At 45.6% G+C, this 23,818-nt stretch overlaps 1 protein-coding gene across 1 annotated transcript in view; it reads left to right on the forward strand.

Annotated features, from left to right (window-relative positions):
* LOC147666505 (cytochrome P450 2D6-like) overlaps positions 1–23,818 on the forward strand; it is a 307,017-nt gene that overhangs the window by 183,141 nt on the left and 100,058 nt on the right. The window contains exons 8-9 of the mRNA XM_086949032.1: positions 21,409–21,596; positions 23,077–23,218. Coding sequence (XP_086805158.1) covers positions 21,409–21,596; positions 23,077–23,218 — 330 coding nt within the window. The remainder of the gene's footprint in view (positions 1–21,408; positions 21,597–23,076; positions 23,219–23,818) is intronic.

Here is a 23,818-nt window from a genome sequence, read left to right on the forward strand (position 1 = left end):
CTCTGAAGCTGCACCTCCTCGCTGCACGTGAGCTCGAGACGGAACGAAGAGCCAATTTTGACCCACCCACCAGCCCCTGAAGACAGCGAGTTGTGTTAAATAAAGTTTGATGGTTAATTCTGTTTCGTTTACAGGTTGTGGTATTATCGTGAAGATTTTGAGTATGCAATAAAGAATGACCAATTGGTGTTATGTTTTGCAAATAAAGTAAATCTGCTTTAGTGTTCATCAGTAAGCATGCTTTGAATAAAGTGTTATTGCTATTGTCTGTTATATTTAGTCTTAGTTATTAGTTAGCATTGTCGTATTTATTTTGGTCGGGCGGTAAGGTCATGATCGGTGAGCACTAATTGGAAGATCCCTATGAGTGGGCGTCACCCAACACGGATGGGAGCGCTCGGGAGAGGTGGCCTTTGGCCCCTCAACGGGGAGGCGGTCCCTTCTAAGGATGGGTCGCCGAAAGAAAAGGAAAGGCGGTCAAGGCCCCTTCCTGTGTAGGAGGGGTTACAGCCCCCTCCTGGGGAATTTCCCGGGGCCAGTGACGTCTGCGACGGCAGATGTGGTAAGTTGTGTGGGGTTTGGGGGGAGGTCTACGCTACCTTCTAGATACCTCACACGAGTCCTCGAATGACCTTTAAGTGGCGTCGAGTTTATGGGTGCCCCCGTCAAGTCAAGGGAAATTGGTAGTTGCACTCGAGGTACGCCTCAGTGCTGTCGCCCCTCCCAAGTGGGGGGGGGTATTTCTGGTTAGGGATCTTGACACCGGTTACGACCTTGCCGTTGGCCCTTAAACGTTAGGATGTACAATTTCAAAATTTCAAGAAAATGTTTTGTAGGTTGTTAGTTCGGCTAGGAGAACCTCTGTATTAGAGAATATGTTAAGGTTAGCCAAACATCGCAATGTGGTAATGAAATTGTACATTAATATGAAACTGTTTAATTTTAATTTTTGTTTTAATAAATACGGCCGGGGAGGGTCACTCCCTCCCTCATCCAAAAACTTCAAGAACTGTTTCCGGTTTCCCTCCTTTGGGGATTGTGTTGAGAGGGGGTGGCGGGTATCTCAGCCATATGTCGTCTGTTGCTGCGATAAGTGCGGTCTCAGTGCTGTGTTTGGCTCGGAAGCCGGACTGTGAGGGGTCGAGGGATTTGTTTGTTTTGAGGAAGGTGGCGAGCTGGTTGTTGACAGCTTTCTCGATGACTTTGGCCGGGAATGGAAGAAGCGAGATGGGGCAGTAGTTTTTGAGTTCGGTGGGGTCAGCTGTGGGTTTTTTCAGAAGGGCGCTGAGTTCTGCATGTTTCCAGCTTTCCGTGAAGGTGGCAGAGTTGAGGGAGCAGTTGATGACATCTCTGAGGTGTGGTGCTATGATGGAGTCTGCTTTGTTGAAGATGTGGTGAGGGCATGGGTCAGTTGGGGATCCTGAGTGGATGGAGTTCATCAGGCGGATGGTGTCTTCAGTGGAGATTGGGTTCCAGTCGTTAAGGATGTTCAAGGGGGGTGAAGGTCCTGCAGAAGGTTGGGTGGGTTGGTCTCCGGGTCGGTTGTCGAAGCTGTTGTGGATGTTTGCGATTTTGTTGTGGAAGAAGGAAGCTAGAGAGTCGCAGAGGGCTTGGGAGGGGGTGATGTCGTTGGAGTTGGCTGATGGGTTGGTAAATTCCTTGACGATGTTGAATAATTCCTTGCTGTTGTGGGCGTTGTTATCTAGTCGGTCTTTGAATGCGACTTTTTTGGCAGATCGGATTAGTTGGTGGTGTATGCGGGTGGCGTTTTTGAAGGCGTCCCTGGTGCTGGTGTTTGGGTCTTTTTTCCAGGCCTTCTCGAGGGAGCGACAAAGTTTCTTCGATTTCTTAAGATCATCGTTGAACAAGGAGGCGTTTTTGCTGCCTAGTTTGCTTTGACATTTTTTCAACGGTGCTAGGATGTCGGCGCTGTTGGATAGCCATTAGGTGAGGTTAATGGCTGCTTGGTCGGGGTTTGAGGAGTGGGCGGGGGGGTTTAGAAGAAGCGATGAGGAGATCTGGTCGATGGTGATTTTGTTCCAGTTTCTTCTCAGGGTGGGTTGAGGATGGCTGTGGATTGTGGTCTTATTGTAGGTAAAGTTAACGCAGCTGTGGTCCGTCCAATGATGAGCTGTGGTGTGACTGAATGAGACATGTTTGCTGGAGGTGAAGATGGGGTCGAGTGTGTGACCTGCAATGTGGGTGGGGGTAGTGACAAGTTGTTTGAGTCCGAGGTTGGCAAGATTGTCCAGAAGGGTGGTGGCGCTGCTGTCGTTGCTCTTTTCCAGGTGAAAATTGAAGTCTCCCAATAGAATGTAGTCCTCGGAGGGGAGGGCGTGTGGGGTGATAAAGTCAGTGATGTCGTCACTGAATTGTGCACGGGGTCCTGGAGGCCGGTAGAGGAGGGTGCCTCTGAGTGTGGTCTTGGGGTCGGTGTGGATCTGGAAGTGGAGGTGTTCGGCACTGGCAAGGTTGACGTCTGAGCTGGTTGAGATGCGGATGGAGTTCTTATGAACGATAGCGATGCCTCCTCCTGTTTGCTTGATGCGGTCCTTACGGATGATCTTGTATCCTTCCGGGATGGCAATGGTGATGTCTGGGGCTGAAGAGGCATTCATCTATGTTTCTGTTAGGAAGGCGACGTCCGGTGAGATGGTGTCTAGTAGATTCCAGAGGTCGATGGCGTGTCTGTGGACCGAGCGGGTGTTGAGCAGGATGCATTTTAGGTGGTTGGTGTCAGGTCTCTGATTGGTGTTGGTGGATGAGGAGTTGGTTTTGGTGCCGTCGAACTTGCAGGAGTTGCAAGAGAAGGGTCCATGGGTGTGTCCAGGGGCGGCTTGGACGCAGTTGGGGGAGCGGCCGGGGTTTAGAGCAAGGAGGGAGGAGGAATCATAAGTAATGCGGGTGGGGTGGAAATTAAGAGAACCAGGGGGTCTGGCCCTGGGCGCGGTCCAGGCGCGGACGGGCGTAGAAGGGCTTACCTTTGGCGCACCTTCGGCGCGGCCGCAGCGCATGGCCGCTGCGCGTTGGGACATCTGACATAAATGGAGAGTGGAGGGGGGCGGAGCGTGGGAGGGGCAGCTGGGAGGCGGGATCTGGGAGGAGCCACGGGCTGCCGAGGGTAAACAGAACCGAAAGTGAGACACAGCCGGAGTGGGCAACACGCTAGAAAATACAGAGAAATGCACCCTACACAATCGTCTTTTCCCTCACCAACTAGCAGCAATGTGCAGCAGGATAACAACACTGAGCAAGCAGGCAGATATCACCAAGCGCCGAAAGCAGCAACAAGTAAATAAACTGCAAAACGATACCACGCGCTGAGTGCGCTCCAACAGCAGGCAGGCAGGCAGGCAGGCAGGCGCGAAAACAGTCAGCAGTGGGTGCAGCATCTGGGGGAGGCAGAGGGCAAAAGGGAGCGACCGCACAGGACAGTGTCCACTCGGTCACAGCTGGTGGGAGGCTGTGATGCGTTTGCTGTGCTTGTGGGTGGGAGGGGCAGCTGGGAGGCGGGATCTGGGAGGAGCCAGGAATCACTAGAGTGCAAATGTGCCAAATGGCACGTACTTCTGCATGTGCTGAAGAGCAAAATACTCGCTCTATAGGTAACCCAGCATAGCGCAGTATAGACCCTACCCACCGCTGTCACATACCACTAGTATGTGTGGGCAGCTGTGGGAGAAGGCAGGCAGTGACTTAAACAATATATAACACAATCACCACTAAGAAACAGGCAGGAAGCCCACCACAGCAGCTCTGCAGTCTGTTTCCTGCAATATGTGCCACACACCATCCCACTCCCTATGCTGTCACACCATTATCTTTGGATATGGTGGCCATTTTAAGAATAGGGAATCAAGAACACACAACGCCACATTGTGTTAGTCATGCGGCTGCTGCTGGTATATATTGCATTATGCGTTAATACTGTTTTTAGGGGCGACTGGCACTGTAGCTGTTGTGGGGTTCTGTAACACGATTGATAGTAGTATTTATGGGTACTTCTGGGGCAGTGTGCACTGACAATGCAACTTATTTGAAGTTCATGTGGGGATTTGGTAACTACTTTTGGGGGTGCCCCCGGGCAAATGGGTTACAGAGCTCCAATTGTGAGGACTGGAGTATTTTACCTCATGTATCTATGAGCCATCTTACTGTTGGTCCCAAGCTGAGCATTCAATACACCCTTTAGCACTTGACCTTCAGGACAGCGAAGCAGGGCAATCAAGTTTTTTACTAGGGGGGTTATGAGTTAGAAGCTCAGAACTCGACGGAACACAGTAACACTAATGAATCAAAGTCCAGCAAGTGCATTTATTTTCGCCAGGAACTTCAAAGTGTAAATCCCTTTCCAATTGTAATTGTCACAGGGTTCACAATGTATTACCCTTTCCTATTGTTATTGTTAGAGAATTCATAGTTTAAAACCCTTTCATGGTGTATCTGTCATTGAGTTTCCAGTGCAACACCCATCTGTTTGCATTTGTCAGTGTTCAGAACATAAGAATCTAGCCAATGAATTTGTCATAGCGTTTACAACGTAAAACTGCAAAACCCTTTCTCCTATTTTTGTCACATGCTTACACCATCCCCATCTAATGTATTTAAAATGGGTCTGCATTAACAATATTATCAGTTGCGGGTGAAGAAACCACGCCATAGAATACTGATTCCAGGCCTGCCTTAAGCCAAAAGTGAGAAGCTGAACATTCTCACTCTCCTCTTTTTGCATTAGCATCCCTGCCCCTTGCCTCATGTCTGAGGAATGACAAAGCTATAGTACCAGAGTACTGGACAGAGGGATTGATCCCCACCCACAGGGGCAGGCTATGAGCTTTACTCCCGTCCCCACCAGCCTTGAGCAAGCCAATGAGTTCAAAATGGGCAGTGGACAGGATCAGTTCTCCACTATTTCAAAATGCAAAAATAGTACATTTCCATAGGAGCTTCGATCCTCGGCCTGTTGTGGGCACATTGCCTGTTTTTGTCTGTACTAAGGTGGGTGATGAATTCCACTCTACTGGCGGAGTTTGCAGAGTTTGGCCTGCTCTGTGCAGAGTCTCAAAGAACTCCCCAAAATGACATGGAGCAGAGTATTTCCTCTTGCGCGGCTCACCCACGTTAGTTTGGTGAGTGAGAAAAATCATATGCTAGACCACCTCCAGGCTCACGTTGAGAAACCTGTTGCTCGCAGTGAAGTAGTGTGGCTCACTGGTTAGAGGCGGCAGACCCGAGAGCAGAGGACGGCCCGGGACCAGGGTTCGATTCCTGGCGCGGCAGGTTTCTGGACCAGAGTCAGCGGACTCGATAATTCTCTCGCCTCGGTGCTCACTCTGATCAGCGATCACACTCGGCAACTCTGGGCATTAGCTTGCCTCATCTTCACTAACGGCCCCACCAGACCGCCGGGGATGCCTGGTCTCACCCTGGAGATACCCATTAAGGGACCATCTCTCAGGGAAGCCAGGAAGGGTTTCGCAGCGGTCGAAGCGCCTTGGGACCCTACGGGTAAGTAGTGCGCTATATAAATGCCTATACATATACACATATACATTAAGGAAGTTGCCACTCAAGTAGATTATCTACTCGAGTGGCAAAAAAAGCAGCGCCCTCTTGCACTGCGCGTTGTGCTGTCTGCGTTGATTTTACAGCACAGGGCAAAAACAATTGTGCTAAAATTTAGTGGCGCTTTCTGAACTCCGTGGAGTGCTGAGGAGTTTTTTTGGCACTCCGCGAACTCCACCCAGGCATAGTAGTTTGTGCTCTCTTCATTTTAGGGCTATCAAGGGCAGCATTTATCTACACAGCCATTACTCTGGTAATTTTTATAAACATTAGCATCGTTTTAGATCACATGCTAGAGAACCCAGATGGTTTCCCTCTTGAGAAAGGCTTCTACTAAGTAAATCCTTTGGGAAGTGAGGAGCATCAGTCACCAAATCCATTAAAGATGAAGGGGCAGATTTATGAGGCTGTTGCGCCTCTTTGCGCTGCAATTGCATCACTTTATTTGACGCAACTGCGGCGCAAACAATGCGCCCTATTTACAACGTGACGCATCTAGGAGATGCGTCATGTTGTAAAGCACTGCCCCATAAGGAGGCGTTCCTGCGCAAGGGGGGATGTTCCTGCGCAGGAACGACTCCTGAAAGTGGCTGAGTGAAATCTATGAGATTTCACTCAGTCACTTTCAGGGCAATGCTGCGTCAAAACCCTGCGCCTGCTTGGAGCAGGCGTAGGTCTTGATACAGCATTAGTAGAATGGGACACCCTCGAGCCTTGCTGGAGCTGCGTCGCGCTTGCGACGCAACTCCAGCAATGCGCCACATTTCCGGCACAGATGCGTCACGCATCTGTGCCGTTTTTGCACCATGGTGCGCCGCATTATAAATGCGGCGCACCATGGGTGGCGTAGCTGTGGCGCACTGTGGCGTATGTTAACTGGCGCATCCCTCGGGATCCGCAGGTTAACGTAAATCTGCCCCTTAGTGGACAAGCATTTTGAAAGGAAATAACTATTGTCAGATTTCAGTCTGATTGGAGAAGAGCGACTAATTGATGTTGGAAACATTCATCAAAGTTTGTTGGATTTTAGTTTACCCATTTTAATTCATCAAGGGCCCCCAAGCCAAACTAAATTCTTCTTCAAACCGAGGCTCTACTCATCACCTCAGCTCTTTTCTCTGGTTAGTGAACGGTCACAAATGGTGGAGGGGAATACTGGGGGAAATATAGGGGCAGATTTATGTCCGACAAAAATCGCCATGTTTACGCCGCCTTTGCGTGACGCAACGGCGCGGAAACGTGGCACATCCCTGCGACCTATTTACAAAGTGACTCATCTAGGCAGATGTGTCACGTTGTAAAGCCCTGCGCCACATAGAACCTGCGTCAGGTTTCATGTGGGCGTTCTGTCGCAGGGTGGGCGTTCCCTCGTAGGAAAGCCCCGTAAAACTGACGCAGTGAAATCTACAAGATTTCACTGAGTCAGTTTTCCAACGCTGCTGCGTCAAATCCTTTCGCCTGCTTGAAGCAGGCATAAGGAGTGACGCACCACGTTATGTATGGGTGGCCTCTGTACATTGCAGGAGTTGCGTCGCACTTGCGACGCTACTCCAGCAATGCGCCGCCCGTACACCACAAGATGCGTCATGCATCTGCCCTTCCTTGCACCATGGTGCACCCATCAGGATTCAAGCACGCCGGGCCGAAGAAGGCTGAAATGGCAGAAACCGGTCCCCGGTAGCTTGTTTCCTTCCCAGTATAAGAATTGGCTTGGTAGTTTGGTCTGCCCTGTTCCCATGATGCACTGGGCCAGGGTCAGACTAATTTGCATATAGCCAAGTTCTGAGCTGGGATGGTGCAGTCCATCAGGATTCAAGCAAGCCGGGCCGAAGACGGCTGAAATGGCAGAAACCGGTCCCCGGTAGCTTGTTTCCTTCCCAGTATAAGAATTGGCTTGATAGTTTGGTCTGCCCTGTTCCCATGATGCACTGGGCCAGGGTCAGACTAATTTGCATATAGCCAAGTTCTGAGCTGGGATGGTGCAGTGAGCTAAAAAACGGTGATGGATAAAGCCCTGATCTTTGGACTGGGTAAGAGTGGTCTGCTTAATTCAGACACTCTGTTCATCACCACCCCCTTTTCTGAAGCATTGTAAATGCGGCGCATCTGTGGTGCCGCAAGGAGGGAATTGCATGACACATCAGTTCTGGCGCATCCCTGCTGATTTGCAGAGATGCGCCAGAACTCATAAATCTACCCCATAGAGTGCTGGGGCATGGCATCTGGTAATGATAGGAGAGAACAGGAGTATGGAGCAGTCCTGGGCTACAGTAAATTAGGTAACAACAGGCTCAGCACAAAACTCTGTTTTAAATCGAGAGATCTCAGCATCTCCGACAGCCTCCATGCTGGATATAATGCTGAATCTACAAAAAAAAGCTGCAAGGGCTGCTGGAAGTATCCGGTTGAACATAACATTTGAATGTCCAAAAACACCAGCTACAGATCATTGTGGTTTAACTCAAACAAAAATGCGCGATCACATGCCATCTATAGTAAGACGTGTAGGAAGTAATATTCAACATACAGATACTCTGGCTCCCCCGGTAACAAAAGATAAAGTTGCTCAGTCTACTTGAGCATAGAGTGTATTTATCTCTAGGCCTCCTATTTTCATATGGAAACTTGAGGAGTTAAACTGGTATAGACAATATATACCTCGGACAAAGAGAGTGGTGAAGGGTGTGGTGAAGTGAAACTTTGGTGAAAAAAGGATGCAGTTATTGTTAGAGGGAATAATCGATCTGTAAAAGAACAAATGAAAAGCCCCCTCCCCTAAGTATCTCCAATGGGTCTGAAAGCGGAGAGAGATACAAAGGTAGAGGAAAGACTTTGCGAGGTAGATTAAGGGAGGTGGTCCCACAATCCTGGTGCAGGAAAGCAGGTAGTGCTGGTAAAACGGTGGGTGGATTGTGTAGGCTGAGTAGAAAGAAATACCAAGGGGAACAAGGGGCAAGTACTTGGATACTGGAATTGCTGGGTAGTTGGGATGGATTCTAAGAAGAAGAAAACAGAGGTAGAAGTAATTTGTGGCTATACTTTGAACCATCCCATTAGGGAAAGGGGGAAAAGAGTGAGTAGGTTGTGCCATCCCAGCTATTACTTTCCTTCTCTAAATGTGCCAGCCTAAACGAGATAGGGACAAAAGACCATAGGCATGTGGGATTCATGCAAAATAAAAAGGGAACTGAGGTCACGAAGGTTCTGATGTATTCAGAGCTGGTGAAATCAACACAAATAAAGGCATAAAAAAGGATGTCAAAGGAAGGAATTAGCGTGTTTATTATTGTTTAGTTAATTAAAACCATAACAATTTTAAAACAAGAAACAAAAAGCGGATAAAAAACAGTATTATACAAAAGGTTAAAAGGGCAAGAATTTAAATATACAGTCACTTCGTCTCTACATAGGGTGTCTAAAATGTCCATTGTTAATAGTAGCAAGAAAAAAGAGAAAAGTCCGTGCCGTGAAATGGCCATCATTTGGTCATGCTTCCGAACCTTTTAGCACAGCTTTGTAAACACTTTGATAAATGTAATCAGTCTGCCATTCAATGGGGGATCAGAGGGGTTTAGGCACGCCATTGTTGCAGCTCTGCAAGATCTAATTCCCCTAGCATTGAAGCATTTTTTAAGGAAGATCGCTCGCACCTCCTGTAGTTTCTTGCATATGCAGATTACGTGGATAAAATCTTCTTTGTAGAAGTTGCACAGCCGGCATGATTTGGGGCCTGTATGCAACCAGGGGGCAGGTCAGCTAGGGATGGTAAAGTTCCAAAACGTAGTGTCATAAGTTGCGTTTTTACATTAATTGAAAATGTTTTGCTCAGGTAAGCCGCCGGTGCAAGAGACTTATAGTGGTTTAACACCATCCAGGCATGCGACCTTGATCTAAAAGTATTTTTATCCAATAGAGATGAATGGATTTTTGACGCCTTATTTACAGCTTGCTTAAAAGATTGGTACGGCAAATTTTTGTTCCATAATTCCATTGTGCATGTAGTGGAGAGGGATTTGCAGAGGTATTGATTAAAAGGAGAAGTTTTATCATCATTTAATTTACACCAAAGGACTACGTTATTTTTGATGTGGCTGCATTTAGTTTCAGGCGATACCAGGTTTTCACAGTTGCGTACATTCTTCCTATTTCTTCATTTATTAGACCAAATTCAAGGCGGACCTGGGCTGGAGAGCCCGACCTTTGTATGTGGAATACTTTTTTGTAGATGGAAGCTATTAGTTTATTTATGAGCTCTCCATCCACACCGTGGAAGGCGGCGCTGGCGTATGCTAGAGTTGGCAAGATTTTTGCCATCATTACAGCGAGCAAGGGTTTATAGGAAGGACCCTTCAGCTTTTTAGCCAGTAGACTGAAGGTAAATGTTAGGGCACTTGTTCTTTGAAGGATTTAGGTTAGTCCCAGAATCAGTAGTGATGATAGTGGGAAATTATGAAAAATGGTTCCTGAGACATCATGCAGGATTGGGACAAAGACAAGTTAGACTTATTGATCAGGCAATTAAGGAAAAAGATTACATTGAATTTACTGTGTCATGTGCTGGGCCCGCTAAAGGTTGTGGAGTCATGAGCCATGAAAATAGATATATGAATCCTTCTATGCCAGCCTTAGGGGAAGAGAGGTGGTTAAATGAAATAGATCAGGATGTTGGGCTGTCCCACAACCTTGGGGATCTTTCATGGAATATTAAAGGGTTTAGTACAATATCAAAACTAGAAAGTTTCAAAAAGTGAATACGTCCCTATGAGATTGTGTGTCTGCAAGAAACATGGCTTTGCGTTGAAACCCCCATAATCGAAGGTTTTGTTCAGTTAAAAAAGTCTGCTATGAAGAGGCCGCAGGGAAGGCCTCGATGGGGATAATTACCTTGATATCCACCAGAATAGCTAGGAAGGTGACATCTCCAGAAGTAAGATGCAAATGGTTGGTGGCCTGCAAAATGGAGTTTCAGAACCTACACCCCAAGAATGAAAGCATGATAATAGTGAATGCATACCTGAAAGGGGGGGGGCTAGGAGAACAGGTCTGAAATGGGAAAGTTGAATGAAGATGTGGACTACCAATGTGAAAACCACCATGAATATACATTGATGCTGATGGGGGTTATTTAGCAGAAATTAAGCCCAAACAAAGTTGATATCTGGTTCAAGAAAATATTAAGCTCATATAATATAAAGGTGGCAAGCCTCTCCAAAACTAAATGATCAAAATGAAATATGGTATTGGGAAAGTAACTGGGCTCGATAGTAGGATAAAGGGCAACTGTCCAGCACATCAGACATTTAAGGTTAGCCAGCAATTATGCCCAATCGATTTATAAGGAATTTCCATGTGGTGCTGGAAGAGGAAAGTGGTCACTGTCCCCTTTAAGTACAATTAGTTCGAGGTAAAAAGAGATTGAGAGATATAGTGATTCTTGTGCAGATGTACTGCCCAAAGTATTCACCTCTAGAATAAAAGATGAATGCATTGAAAAATGTGTTCAGCAAAATACAATACTGAAGGATGCCACTGTAAAACACCCAGAGTGATCAAAACATAATCAGCCAAATGGTACAGTGACTCAGGGTAATTTAGAATAAAAGAGTAAATGTTAATCAATTATTTGACACCAAAATGCCAAAAATCAAATCCGTAGAACTGGAGTAATAAATTTTTAGAGATTAAACTGCAATGTAGCGTCTAAAGGCGTATAGCGCAAATTGCATCTATCTGGTCTCACTGCACTGGTCAAAGTCAAAAGTTCAAGTTGACAGCGATAGTGCGCAGGTCTGATACAATCCCAGTTCAGTCCAGCTCAGCCGCAGTCAGTGCAGGTAACAGTGGTGGGCCAGGGAAGGGGAAAGTGGTATTTCGAGGGATAATGCAGAGGGAAAATTATTTATTTATTTAATTTCCCCTAGTCATCGTCCCTCGAAATCCCCCCTTATGCGGCCCTACCACTGTAACCTGCATGGACCGCGGTTGGTCCAGTTTAAGGTTTAACTTCGCAGGTGTTGTGTCAAGAGGTCCATTCGCGTTGGGTTACGAGTAGCAAGGTGAGCTTTGTGGGCAGCAGGCATTGTGGTGCAAAGAGCAGACCGCGTGTCAAAGACCGGTGGGCTGGAGCTTTGCGTTGGCAATCACCCATTGGGCTTTTGATGCTGGTGCGCAAAGAGACTGGATGGTGGGAGCTTGTGATACCTTTCGGTGCGAGTGGCACAATTCTGGTGGGAACAGGTGGGTTTGCTAACATGAAGAGCCCAAAAGATTGAATTCAAGAGCCACCCCAAGGTTCAGGACCTGAGAGGTACCATGTGGGGGCCAGGAACTCACTGAATGTGAATACAGGAGCTATTGGGGAGCTTTTCATGTCTCTGAGACTTAGATCAGGAAGGCAGCAAACTAGCCTTTTGAGATACCCAGGGGTCCTGAGTTCAAGATGGTTTGCAGGTCCAGTTCTTCTTCCCCAGGTCAGAGGTCGTCAGTCAGCGGGTCCTTTAGAGCAGCAGTCAAACTGAGTACCAGTCCTTGTAGCAGCACAGGAGTCCCTCTTTCTGGCAAGGTATCCACGAGCCTGGAAGTGTACTGAAGAGTTGATGTCTGAGGTCCTTCATTTGTCCTCTGGATCCCTGGTTCTGAAAGCTTCTAGACAGTGGCTTAGAAGTGTGTGGATTTTCCTATCTTCCGTGGCTTCAAGCTCACTGAAGTGAAAATGCAGGGGTATTAGGCCTTTTGTGTGAAGGGAGACCACGTGCTATTCAGGTCTAAGTGGGGCTGTACTCAGCTCCGGCACCCGATCCTGCCAGCAAATGGCCCGTTCAGGCACACCCAATCGGATGTACGGCTTTACGAAGCGTACTTTTACAACGCGTGCCGTTACAACGCGGTTTTTTCAACGCAAGTCGTTACCACGACTTGCGTTGGAGGGGGTGGGAACTTAGGAATTTTTTAATTTACCATTCCAACACCAGCCTACGTAGTAGAGAAGGTGTTGGATAGTAAATTAAAAAATTCCTTGTCCTGCAGCGTCCTCCAGCGCAAGTCGTGGTAACGACTTGCGTTGAAAAGACCGCGTTGTAACGGCACGGCGGTGTAACAGCCACATCGTAAAGGCTGTTCCCCCACCCAATCCCTCTATTGAGTGACAGTGTGGGATTAATTCACAAAGTCTGTCAGTCACACCCAGTCATGTGCCCCAAAGCAGGCTTGAGGTACATAATGGCTAAGGGCAGAACAATTCCAGCTTTATAAAAGTAGAATTTTTAAAATTGTGATCAAAACCCCGACTTTACCATTAAATAAGGATCTTCACAACAATTCCAAAGACACCAAACTTGGTATAGCCACCAATTTAATAAAGAATCCCCAATGTAATCCCATGGCAAGGGTAGGCCTCACAGTAGCGAAGAACGAATTTAGGGGTGTTTCACTCCCTGGACATGTAAAACTTAAAAGTTCATGTCCAACCTTTTAATTAAACAGCCCCCACCCCTATGAGCTACCTAAGACCTACCTTAGGGGTGATTTATATGTAATAAAACTGGAGTTTCAGGCTTGGCAAAGGTTCTTAAATGCCAAGTTGCTATGATAGTTGATATCTGCACTCAGGGTGCAGTGGCAGAGCTGGGACATGTTTTAAGGTGCTACGTAGTGGGTGACACACTTAGTGCTGCAGACCCTATGGTAGTATTTAATTTACAGGCCCTAGGTATATGGTATACCACTTGACAAGGAACTTAGAAGTAAATTAAACATGCCAATTAGGTGTATGCCAATCAAACCATGTTTAGGGGGTGAGCACAATCACTTTAGCACTAGTTAGCAGTGGTATAGTGCACACAGTCCTAGGACCAACACAAGCAAAGGTCCAGCAAAAATTGGAGGCAGTAGGCCAAAGGTTTGGGAGAAAAGCACCCTCAGGCTGACAGGTCTTACATAGGACCAAGCGTAATTTTACTTACGCGTGCAGAATTCTGAAATTATGGGTTATGTGAAATGTCCAGTAGAACACAATATGTAATTTCCTGTCATTTATTGTAGATGTGAGACTGCTTTGAGCTGAAAATGTCATGTCAAGAGACATATTGTACTCTAATCTGTCTCGTATCTGTGCCTTGTGTGATTTTTTTAAGGGAGGTTTGCCTTGCATGAGAATTTCACATGAGATAATGCCAAGCCATATACATAATTGTGCATACATTTAGTGAAATTCCAGGAAATGTTGCCAAAATAAATGTACACAATTTTGCATGTACCTTACCTTTTATTACTTCCCCAAAAATTGAACTTGGACAAGAAATAATCATGATCTAAAGTCATCAAGAATGCAAGAATGTTGACATTGGATAATAAATAACCACACTTGCTAGATCTATTTTTTTCCTACTTGATGACAGCTTTCACTTCAGATGGATATTCAAGCAATGGTGAAGGCACAAGATTACAAAATTCCATCTTCTTTAGCTCAAAAAACCTGAAGCACATAGAGTCCTGTTCACAAAGGGCCAAATTGATCAGTTTTTCACTCAACACAATGCAGCAACACAACTCTCTGTGCTGCACTGCATGAAGGGAAGAAGGCAGAAATACACCATTTCTATCAGGATATGGCACATACCTGTCCTCTACCTGTGTTGGCACGCAATCTGCTGCCTGGCACCAAAGCAGCCACCCTTGAGCCATGGTGCAAGGGTGTCTGCGTTACAGGGAGAATTGCTTCTGCCTAGGATGGAACACCTTCCTGCACAAAAACAATCCTTGAAGGCATTTTCCTCATTCTAAGTGTGCTACAGAATTTAGTAAACTTACAAAGTGGAAACACAGGGAGAAATCCAAATATTTCTCCTTGCGCACCTGTGGTGGGCAGGCATACAATTCTGACACATTCTCAGTTAAACCAGTGTTGGTAGATCTGGGAATGCTTCAGAATAAAAGGGTGAACAAACAGGAACACCCATGCTGCATCCATGTAACCTCCCCATCACTCAGAGTAACGCAAGTCAACAACCTACGCTGCCTTGCATTACTCTAGATTTGCGAAGCCCCGTAGAGCCATGCAAGGTGGCCTTGCGTGGGTCAGTAAATCTGATTCTAGGTTTTGCGTTGCCCTGTGTCCCATTGCGCAGAGCAAAGAAAATGTAAAACCTTAAGATATCTGGCCCAAAGTGAGTTTTGTAGCATGATTGATAGTACTATATTACTACTAGTAAAGTACTCCTAAATGCTATTCACAAACCTACATGAGGAGGTCAATGTCTCTGCCTCTCTTATATTTTATGTGTTCAGAATTCTGCTTCAACTGCAGACATATCCGCACATGTTATTATACATTTTAGTAGTAAATGTGGGAGAGATAGATTGGCTTGCCAGGAAACAAAGAATGCTTATGACTAATGGGGAGGAGTTTTAGGTAAGCAATGAGTGGTTAAGGGAGGTCATTGGTGTACGGAGGGATACACACCCACCAAATACATAGTAAGACTATTGCTATTAACAAACTCCCATTCTAAAATTATCACTGACAAAAAAATTCCCAAAACAGTGGTAGATGGAATGTAGCTCAGACTTGGAGTAAGTCCATCTGTACACATGGCCAACCACTGGTACTGCAGCATCGTCACATAGAAAATAATGGCGCAGAGATTTAAAATAGAACCCTATAGCAAATAATGTAAAATATATATTTTATTTAGACGTTTTTAAATATATATAGTTTTACTTTAATGTTAAAAAATTGATATGCATTACAAATAAATATTATTTTTATTTTAAATACTAAACAAATAAATGCAGTGATTGAAAAAGTTGTAATTGATCAAAATTAATTCTATGCATAGCTTTTAGTAACTTTTTATTTGTTTTTATAAAAGTTTTGACTAGCAATTTTAAACATACACAATAGCACATAACCCAAGAGTCATGAAAAAGATATTTAGGGGCTTATTATAATGTCAGTCGGAATTGCCTCTGACCAACACCTTCTCAAACCGCCTGATTACGATGCGATTCCCTCTGTTCTCTATCGGAGCTTGTGTCACGACCGTAAACCGGACCTAATATCAATCAATCAATCAATCAGGGAATTGTAAGCGCGCTAATCACCGGTGAGGTTCTCAAGGCACTGGGGGCGGGGGTATCAGCCGTTACCTTCAATCGAAGAGCCAGATGTTGAGAGCTATCCTGAAGGTGTTCAGGGAGGGGGCACATCTGATGATGATCTGGAGCTCGTTCCAGGTCTTGGCAGCAAAGTACGAGAAGGATCTTCTCCCTGCATTGGCTCAGTGGATGCTTGGGGTTTTGGCGAGGGTGAGGTAGGCGGATAGGAGGTTTCTTTTGGGTACGTGGAAGGTGATTCTGCCATTGAGGTATTGAGGTTCGGTGTTGTGTAGGCATTTGTAGGTGTAGGTGAGAATCTAGAAAGTGACTCTCTTCTCAATGGGGAGCCAGTGGAGCTTCTGTAGGTGTTGGCTGCTGTGCTCTCGTCGAGAGATTCCGAGAACGAGTCTGGCGGCATTTTTCTGTATCGTCTAGAGCTTCTGGAGTAGGGACTTGTTTATGGCAGCGTAGAGGGCGTTTCCGTAGTCCAGTCTGCTGGTGATGAGTGCGTGTGTGACTGTTTTCCTTGACTCTGGTGGGATCCATTTGAAGGTCTTACGGAGGATGCGTAGGCAACGGTGTTGACCTGTCAGTTCATAGCGAGGGAGGAGTTGAGTACGATGCCGAGGTTTCGGGCGTGGTCTGTGGGGGTCACAGGGTTGCAGAGGACGGTGGGCCACCAGATGTTGTTCCATACTGATGGGTTGGTTCCGAGGATGAGTAATTCAGTCTTTTCTGAATTGAATTTTAGGCAGCTGTTGCTCATCCAGGAGGCAACATCTTGCATGCCCCTCTAGAAGTTGAGTCTAGTAGCGGTAGGGTCTTTGGTGAGGGTGAGGATGAGCTGGGTGTCGTTAGCGTAGGACACTATGTTGAGGCCATGCTGTCAGACGATGGGGACGAGGGGGGCCATGTAGATTTTGAAGAAGGTTGGGCATAGTGATGACCTCTGTTGGACTCGGCAGATGATTTCTGTAGGTTCGGAGAGAAAAGGTGGCAGTCTGATCCTTTGGCTTCTGCCGTTGATGAATGATCAGATCCAGTCGAGGGAGGTCCCTCGTATGCTGGCATTGTGTAGTCTGGCTACAAGTGTGCAGTGGGAGACGGTGTCGAATGCTGCTGACAGGTCGAGTAGAATCAGGTCTGCGGTATGGCTCTGGTTGAGGAGGGTGCGAATGTTGTCTGTGGCAGCGGGTAGGGTGGTTTCGGTGCTGTGGTTGCTCCGGAATCTGAATTGAGAAGGGTTGAGGTGTTGTGAACCATTTTAGGACACTATTGTAAATTTCCCGATTCATGCCCTTACATAGGTAGAAATCACTATGACCTTATATAGGCATAAGAATCATAACTATATTTAGTCATAGCTCATGCAGTCCAAATACGGCAGGGCTACTTCCACTAGTTCCGAAAATCTACAACGATTTCTTGGAAAACTCTGCTTCAGCAGCTAGGGACTTTTCCTTGCTCGAGAACTGACTTGTCCAAGACCGCATGGAGTTTTCAAAGAACTGAGAGTCTTTAATGACGTTATTATGTCCACCTTTACGTCAAACTCGGCAACTTCAAGGTATAAATATGCCCACACTTGCCTTAGCAAACACACAGTGGTTTGGAGCAGTTTGACTATCTGCTTGCCCGATGCATCCTTCTACTGCAAGTGCCGGAGGAAGCCGACCTTCCAGCAGATGCACTGAGAGAGACGCTGTCTTTTCTCCTGCCGAGAAATCCAGCTCCAGTGCTTCCAAGCTACCTTTACGGGAGGCTGGGAAATCGATTCCTGAGCCTGACCTTCTTCATTCCGAACTAAGGTACAGAGCTGATTAGACCCTAAGAGAAATCTTGGAGAGATTCTTGGCAAAAGAATACTACATTTATGCTACACCTCACTTACTTCTTCCCTCGTACTAAGCTTAGGTTAGTTACTTCGGGGTAGGGGTATTTTAGAAGCACCAGTTGAGTACTTTTAGCCTCTGTTATTTATGTATGCATTTATCTATGGTTTAGGAACCATACAATGCTCTTACAGTATTATTTTATTCTACTCTTTATACTGTATGCATTATATTTTACAACCAGTATTACGATTGTAGCAGTTAATTTCTTATGCTTGAGAAAGAAGACTGTTCAATAAAACATTTTTATTGAAAACGCCCGTCTATCTATTTCTCTGCACCTCTGGTGAAACGAAGCATGCACGATTGACTGAGTGAAATATCTATCTATTGTTTCCACGACTCTGAAGATACGTTTTATCTTGGGGAAACAAAGTTGTCATGTTTATACGGTTGTCAGAACCTAATCCCTTCTTGTTTATTCGAGAAAGTTTCTAGTGACCTCTGAGATAGCTGGCACTCACAATTAAGTCAAATATATTCGATAGAGACCTTGTAGACCACAGTCCTAAGTCTAACCTATAGGATATATTATTCCAATGCGCAGAGCCTATTGGGAATATAGGAACTACACAGGAGAGGATGGCGTTGTCTTCGATGAACCTTGTCAATTTAGCATTAACAGTCTTCTCAGCAACTTTCACTACAAATGGGAGGAGTGAGATGGGCGGTAGCTCTTGAGGTCAGTGTGGTCTGCTGTGGGCTGCCTGAGCAGGGGCTTGACTTTGGCATGTTTCCAGTCTTTGGGGAAGGTGCTGGTCTTGAAGATGGTGTTGATGGTGCGTTGTAGTTTGGTGCAATGGCGGAGGCTCTGTGGTAGATGTGTGGTGGACAGGGGTCAGTGGGAGCCCCTGAATGGATGCCTTTCATGTTTGATGCAGTCTCTTTGGTCATCATCGATGTCCAGGCAGAGATAGTGGGTTGGCTGGAGTTGCCGGAGGGTGGGGTGGCTGTGGAGTCTGGTGTGTGGTTGTTGAAGTTGGCATATAGTTTTTTGATCTTCAGGTGGAAGTGCGTTCCAAGCTTCTTGCATAGGTCCTGGGAAGGGTGATGTCTGTGGCTTCGGTGCGGGCTTGGTAAATTCCTCGATGACGCTGAAGAGTTCCTTGGCATTGCTGGTGTGGATAAGGATTATGTTGTCGATGAAGGTTCTCTTGGTGGTTCGTATGCGTTGGTGGTATTCCGTCATGGCGTTCTTGTAGGTGGTGTTGTTTTCTGGTGTCTTGCTGTTTCTCCAGTCCTTCTCCAGGCGTCTCAAGGTGTGCCTAGCTTCTTGGAGGTCAGTGGTGAACCAGGCGGCTTTCCTAGGGCACTGCTTGTCAGGGCTGTGTAGCTGGGCGAGCTTGCCTGCGCAGTTGGAGATCCAGATGTGGAGTTCCCTGGCTGCGAGGTTGGCATTGGTTGCAGCGGTGGAGTTGATGTGGTTAGGGTGGAGTTGAGTTGGTCCTCGATGACTCTACTACTGTTTCTTCGCGGAACCAAAGGGGATGATGGACGGAGTGTTGAACATTGCAAGCACTTATCCCCAGTCAACTGATCTGGTTTTAACCCATCATCATTCTTTAGCTCACGCCGCCACCCCAATTCAGACATGGCCATATACAAATCAGTCCGACCCTGTGCCGCATGGGAACAGTCCAGCCTGAACTGCCAAGCCATGCCTTCCCTGGACCGGAAACAAGCATCCTGAGACCGGTTTCTGTCTAATCAGCCATCATCAGCCGGGCTAGCACGAATTTGTCACTCCGAGTGGGACGGGTATGCTCAGACGTGAGTCTTGTGCTCTACATGGCACTGGAATCAAGCTTTCCTGGATGAAGAGGGGTGAAACCCTGAAACTGTTCCTAGGATGCTTGTTTCCAGTCCAGGGAGGACCTGGCCTGGCAGTTCGGGCTGGACTTTTCCCATTGGGCGCAGGGTCAAGACTGATTTGCATATGTCTGGGTCCAAACTGGAATGGCATGGTGAACAAAAAAACGATGGATTTAGGACCAGATCTCTGTACTGGGGTGAATGTATGACATTGTTCTGCATTCTGTCCATCAATAGTTCTTTTTGCATTTGTCACCCCGAGTGGGACGGGTATGCTCAGACATGAGTCCCGTGCTCCCCATGCCACTGGAATCAAACTATCCTGACTGAAGAGGGGTGAAACCCCGAAACCGGTCCTAGGATACTTGTTTCCAGTTCAGGGAAGACCTGACCTGGCAGTTCGGGCTGGACTGTTCCCATTGGGCGCAGGGTCAAGACTGATTTGCATATGGCCATGCCCAAACTGGAATATCATGGTGAGCAAAAAAACAATGGATTTAGGTCCAGCTCTTTGTACTGGGGTGAATGTATGACATTGTTCTGCATTCTGTCCATCGATAGTTGTATTTGCATTTCCAGTTTCTTCGGGGGCGCGGAGCGGGTTTGGGTGGCTTGGGTTTGTCGACATGGAAATTGAAGCAGTGGTGGTTGGTCCATGGGGTTGTGTAGTGTGACTGAAGTAGACGCTATTTCGTCAGGCGAAGATAGGGTCGAGGGTGTGTTCAACCTTGTTGGTCGGTGTGGTGATGAGTTGTTTTAGTCCAATGTTGGTTAGATTGTCGAGGAGTTGGGGTCACTGAGGTTGTTGAGGAGGAAGTTCAGGTCTCCGATGAGTTTGTAGTCCATGGTGGCATGGTGTGCGATGAGGTCGGTGATTGTGTCGGCGAAGAAAGCCTGGGGGCCGGGGGTTCTGTAGGTGAGGGTGCTGCGGAGTGTGGAGTTGGGGCCAGTTTGGACCTGGAAGTGTTGTTGTGCAGCGGTGGGGAAGGTTTTGCTGAAGGCCCCTATAGAGAAATGGGGGGAGTGTAAAACTCTGCACCCTGTGGCTGGCACCCCATGTTGCCTGCCACACAGTGCAGGGTTTTACAAGGGTGCACCCTAGATACCCCCTCGACAACCAATCATAGGCCGCGGAGACAAGGGGGTCCTGCTAGGGCCTGCAAAGTCTCTTTCCAACATTCTTTCCATGTCGGAAAGGCCAGCACGGAAAGACTGTGGGAAACCAACATCGTAATCCAGACGGCAGAAACGCCATCCATAAGGAATTACATTACAGTTCTGAAATGCTGGAACCGTGTTGGAATGAACGGCTAGTTATGTTTCGACCTCTAACATCGTAATCGGTCAATCAAACCGCAAATTGACCGTGTCGGTCGGAATGCCTCTGGCCTCAGCCGGAAAGCTTCCAACTAGCAGTTGGGCGCTTTCCGCCCGACATCTTAATCAGCCCTTTACTAACTTTTAATGCATAATAAATAAAAATTAAAAACATTCTTTAGATGAGTTTAAATGCATATACAAAATACATTATACCTTAATTTAACATATTAAATAAATTAAATATGTAATTCTAGATTAAGTTAATAGTACTGTTGCATTTCTTTAATGTACATTCCACATTTAACATATTTACACAAAATAATTCACATTAACTTTAACGTAAAAATGTGTATATCTTTTTACTTTTAATAACTTTTGAAACTTTCCCTATAGTTTTCTTTAGGAATCTCTCCTCCCCTATTGTGTGGTTAATCCCAACTAGTTGTAACGTTATGCCTGTATTTCACATTTTTAATGACTCCATCCCTATTTCGGGGGTTGGGGACATGTAAGACGACACGTTTTAGCAACTTTACACTTGTAAATGGTGAAGAGCATAAAGTTGTATAGCTGCTCAAAGAATAAGAGTACATTTACTTGTACAAATGTCCAAAAGTTTCTGTCTAAGGTTATTTAGGTAATGATATTCTGACAACTATTTAAAGGTGGGACCTATACATCTCTGAGACCTATTTTACTCACACGTATCTCCTTCTGTGACTAGGCAGAGTCCAGGAAGAAATTGATCTAGTAATCGGAAAAGAAAGGCAGCCTACGATGGATGACCGTGCCAATATGCCTTATACCAATGCTGTGCTCAATGAAATTCAACGTTGTGGTGATATTCTTCCACTTTCTGTACCTCACATGACATCAAGGGACACAGAGATTCATGGCTTCTTCATACCAAAGGTATGTCCAGAGTCATTCAGAAGTGTTGATCATAAAATGTGTCACTGTATTGCATATTGCCAAGGTTGAAGATTTATTTTCTTTATTATTATACTATAGTTCAACTTTTTTAAGGCGTTGCATTATTGGGTATGGGTAGCGCTAAAAGGATAACATATTTTATTAAAGGTAACTGCGAATGTAATCTTGTGCACAGTTAACTCAAAACCCGAAATTACCTCTTGTGGGAGTCGAAGTCCATTTCATACAAATGCTTCCACTATAGGGTTCCATTTCCAGGCCCATGTTGTGAGGCCTGGTGATTTCATCCCCAGAGTTAATGATACTGGACCACCAGTAGCTCCAGGGGGGAGTTCCCAGTGATTGCAATGTGGACCCTCAGGATTCTTATAGAAACTTGAAATTAAGGGCAGAGAGAATTTTTAATATCAGTCCCAATTCATTTGAATATTTCTCATTTCCCTGCGACTTTTACTGAGGCATTTCAGCTGCTTATCTCATGTTGAATGTGCAGGACCCTCAGTGTTACAAATGATTTTATCATTACCGGTTTGACTATAAAATCCTATTACCAGCCCAATCAGGACAGACAGAGAGCTCATAATAGCACCCTTAGGAGCTAATTAAGAGTTGCACATTACTGGATTGGATTTAAAGCAAGGTTTGTCTTTATTGTTTAGTAGTGGGGCACATAAAAATAACTTCCCTTTCATAAAGCCCCAATCAATTTGTTTTGTGTAAATTGCCAAAATACCTATCTGCTCAGTGTTTCTCACCTTATCTTCTAGATGTGCTCATGCTACAAAAATGAAGATACTTCAGACCATTGTAAGAAATTGTCTCTTCTAAATACTGGGGTGATTTACAATTCTCCCTAACTTTCTGCTCTCTCTCGCTCATTTTCTTATACGCACTCTTTCTCTCACTCGGTCTCTCTCACTCTAACTCCCACATACACACAGGGGAGGGGGAGGACAATCATTAATAAGGGTGAACACATCTATCAATACACCAATGGCACCTACTGACTATGTAACAGGCAGGGAGCTGGGTGGTATCAACCCTCAATAAGGTAAAAGTAAAAAAATCACTTGTTTGCCCCACATGACGCCGTTGGTTCCTTGGGTACCATCATTTGAAGCTGTGCGCCCACTCACACATGCACTATGCGCATGCATGATCTAACAGAGGGAGAACTAAAATGGCAGAACAGATAGACTTTGGCCCTCATTACAGTTATCAGCCCCATCGGAATTATAAGATCTGCAGTGTTTTTGCACATCTGTTTATTTTCTCATAGTGGTCAGCAGTTGAAATCTCTGTGTGCATTTTTGTGGCAGGAGGTGTAAAGTAGCTCTGTGAACCAATTGTAATCTTTTGTTGTTATTCATTTATAGATTGCATTTTCATAAACTCTGAGTGAGGAAATGCAACATATATTATCCATATGTATGTTTAACATGTCTGCTGTTACATTTAGGGTACCACACTCATGTTCAACCTGACATCCATCCTGAAGGATGAGTCCATTTGGGAGAAACCAGACCAGTTCCATCCGGAGCACTTCTTGGATGCTGATGGGCAGTTAATAAAACGAGATGCCTTTCTGCCTTTTTCTGCAGGTAACATATAAGTGTAAGGCTATGTTCAAATAAATGTATACATTTTGAGAAAAGGCCGGATGACTGTAGCTGGACAGCGGAACATATACAGTTATGTCATAAGACTACATGTGTACAGTTGTGCGTAGATGGATGTGTAAAATCACATAAATTGTGCAAGTGAATAAAGATAAATTTAAGCTAATAGAACAAAAACACCCTAAAATTGAATCGAAGGGGAATTAAGTTTGATGGGGTGTTATGTCGACTGCAGCATAGAAAACAAAAAAAATAAAGTTAATATATTAAGGTACTACCTAATCCTGATGTCTCCCACCATTATCTTCACTCAATCCTAATTATCACCCATGCCATTACTTGTTTAAGGAGGAAATAAGATGTAAAGGATAGTATGGTTAGAATATGATGTGTAAAACTGTCTGGATTAATAATCTGTTTCGTCATTATTATGGTTTCTCCCTTTCACACTACTTACATAGATGAGGTGGGCCTCATGTGACTCTACTTACCACCACTGTCCAAGCGTTCTAATGTTTCCATGATCCCAAGGTAGGTCATACTCATGTAAGCACCATTTTGCCTTTACTCACTTCCTGTAAT

This window comes from Lissotriton vulgaris, unplaced genomic scaffold (assembly GCF_964263255.1).
Source record: "Lissotriton vulgaris unplaced genomic scaffold, aLisVul1.2 SCAFFOLD_2750, whole genome shotgun sequence".
In the NCBI taxonomy this organism is placed as follows: Eukaryota; Metazoa; Chordata; class Amphibia; order Caudata; family Salamandridae; genus Lissotriton; species Lissotriton vulgaris.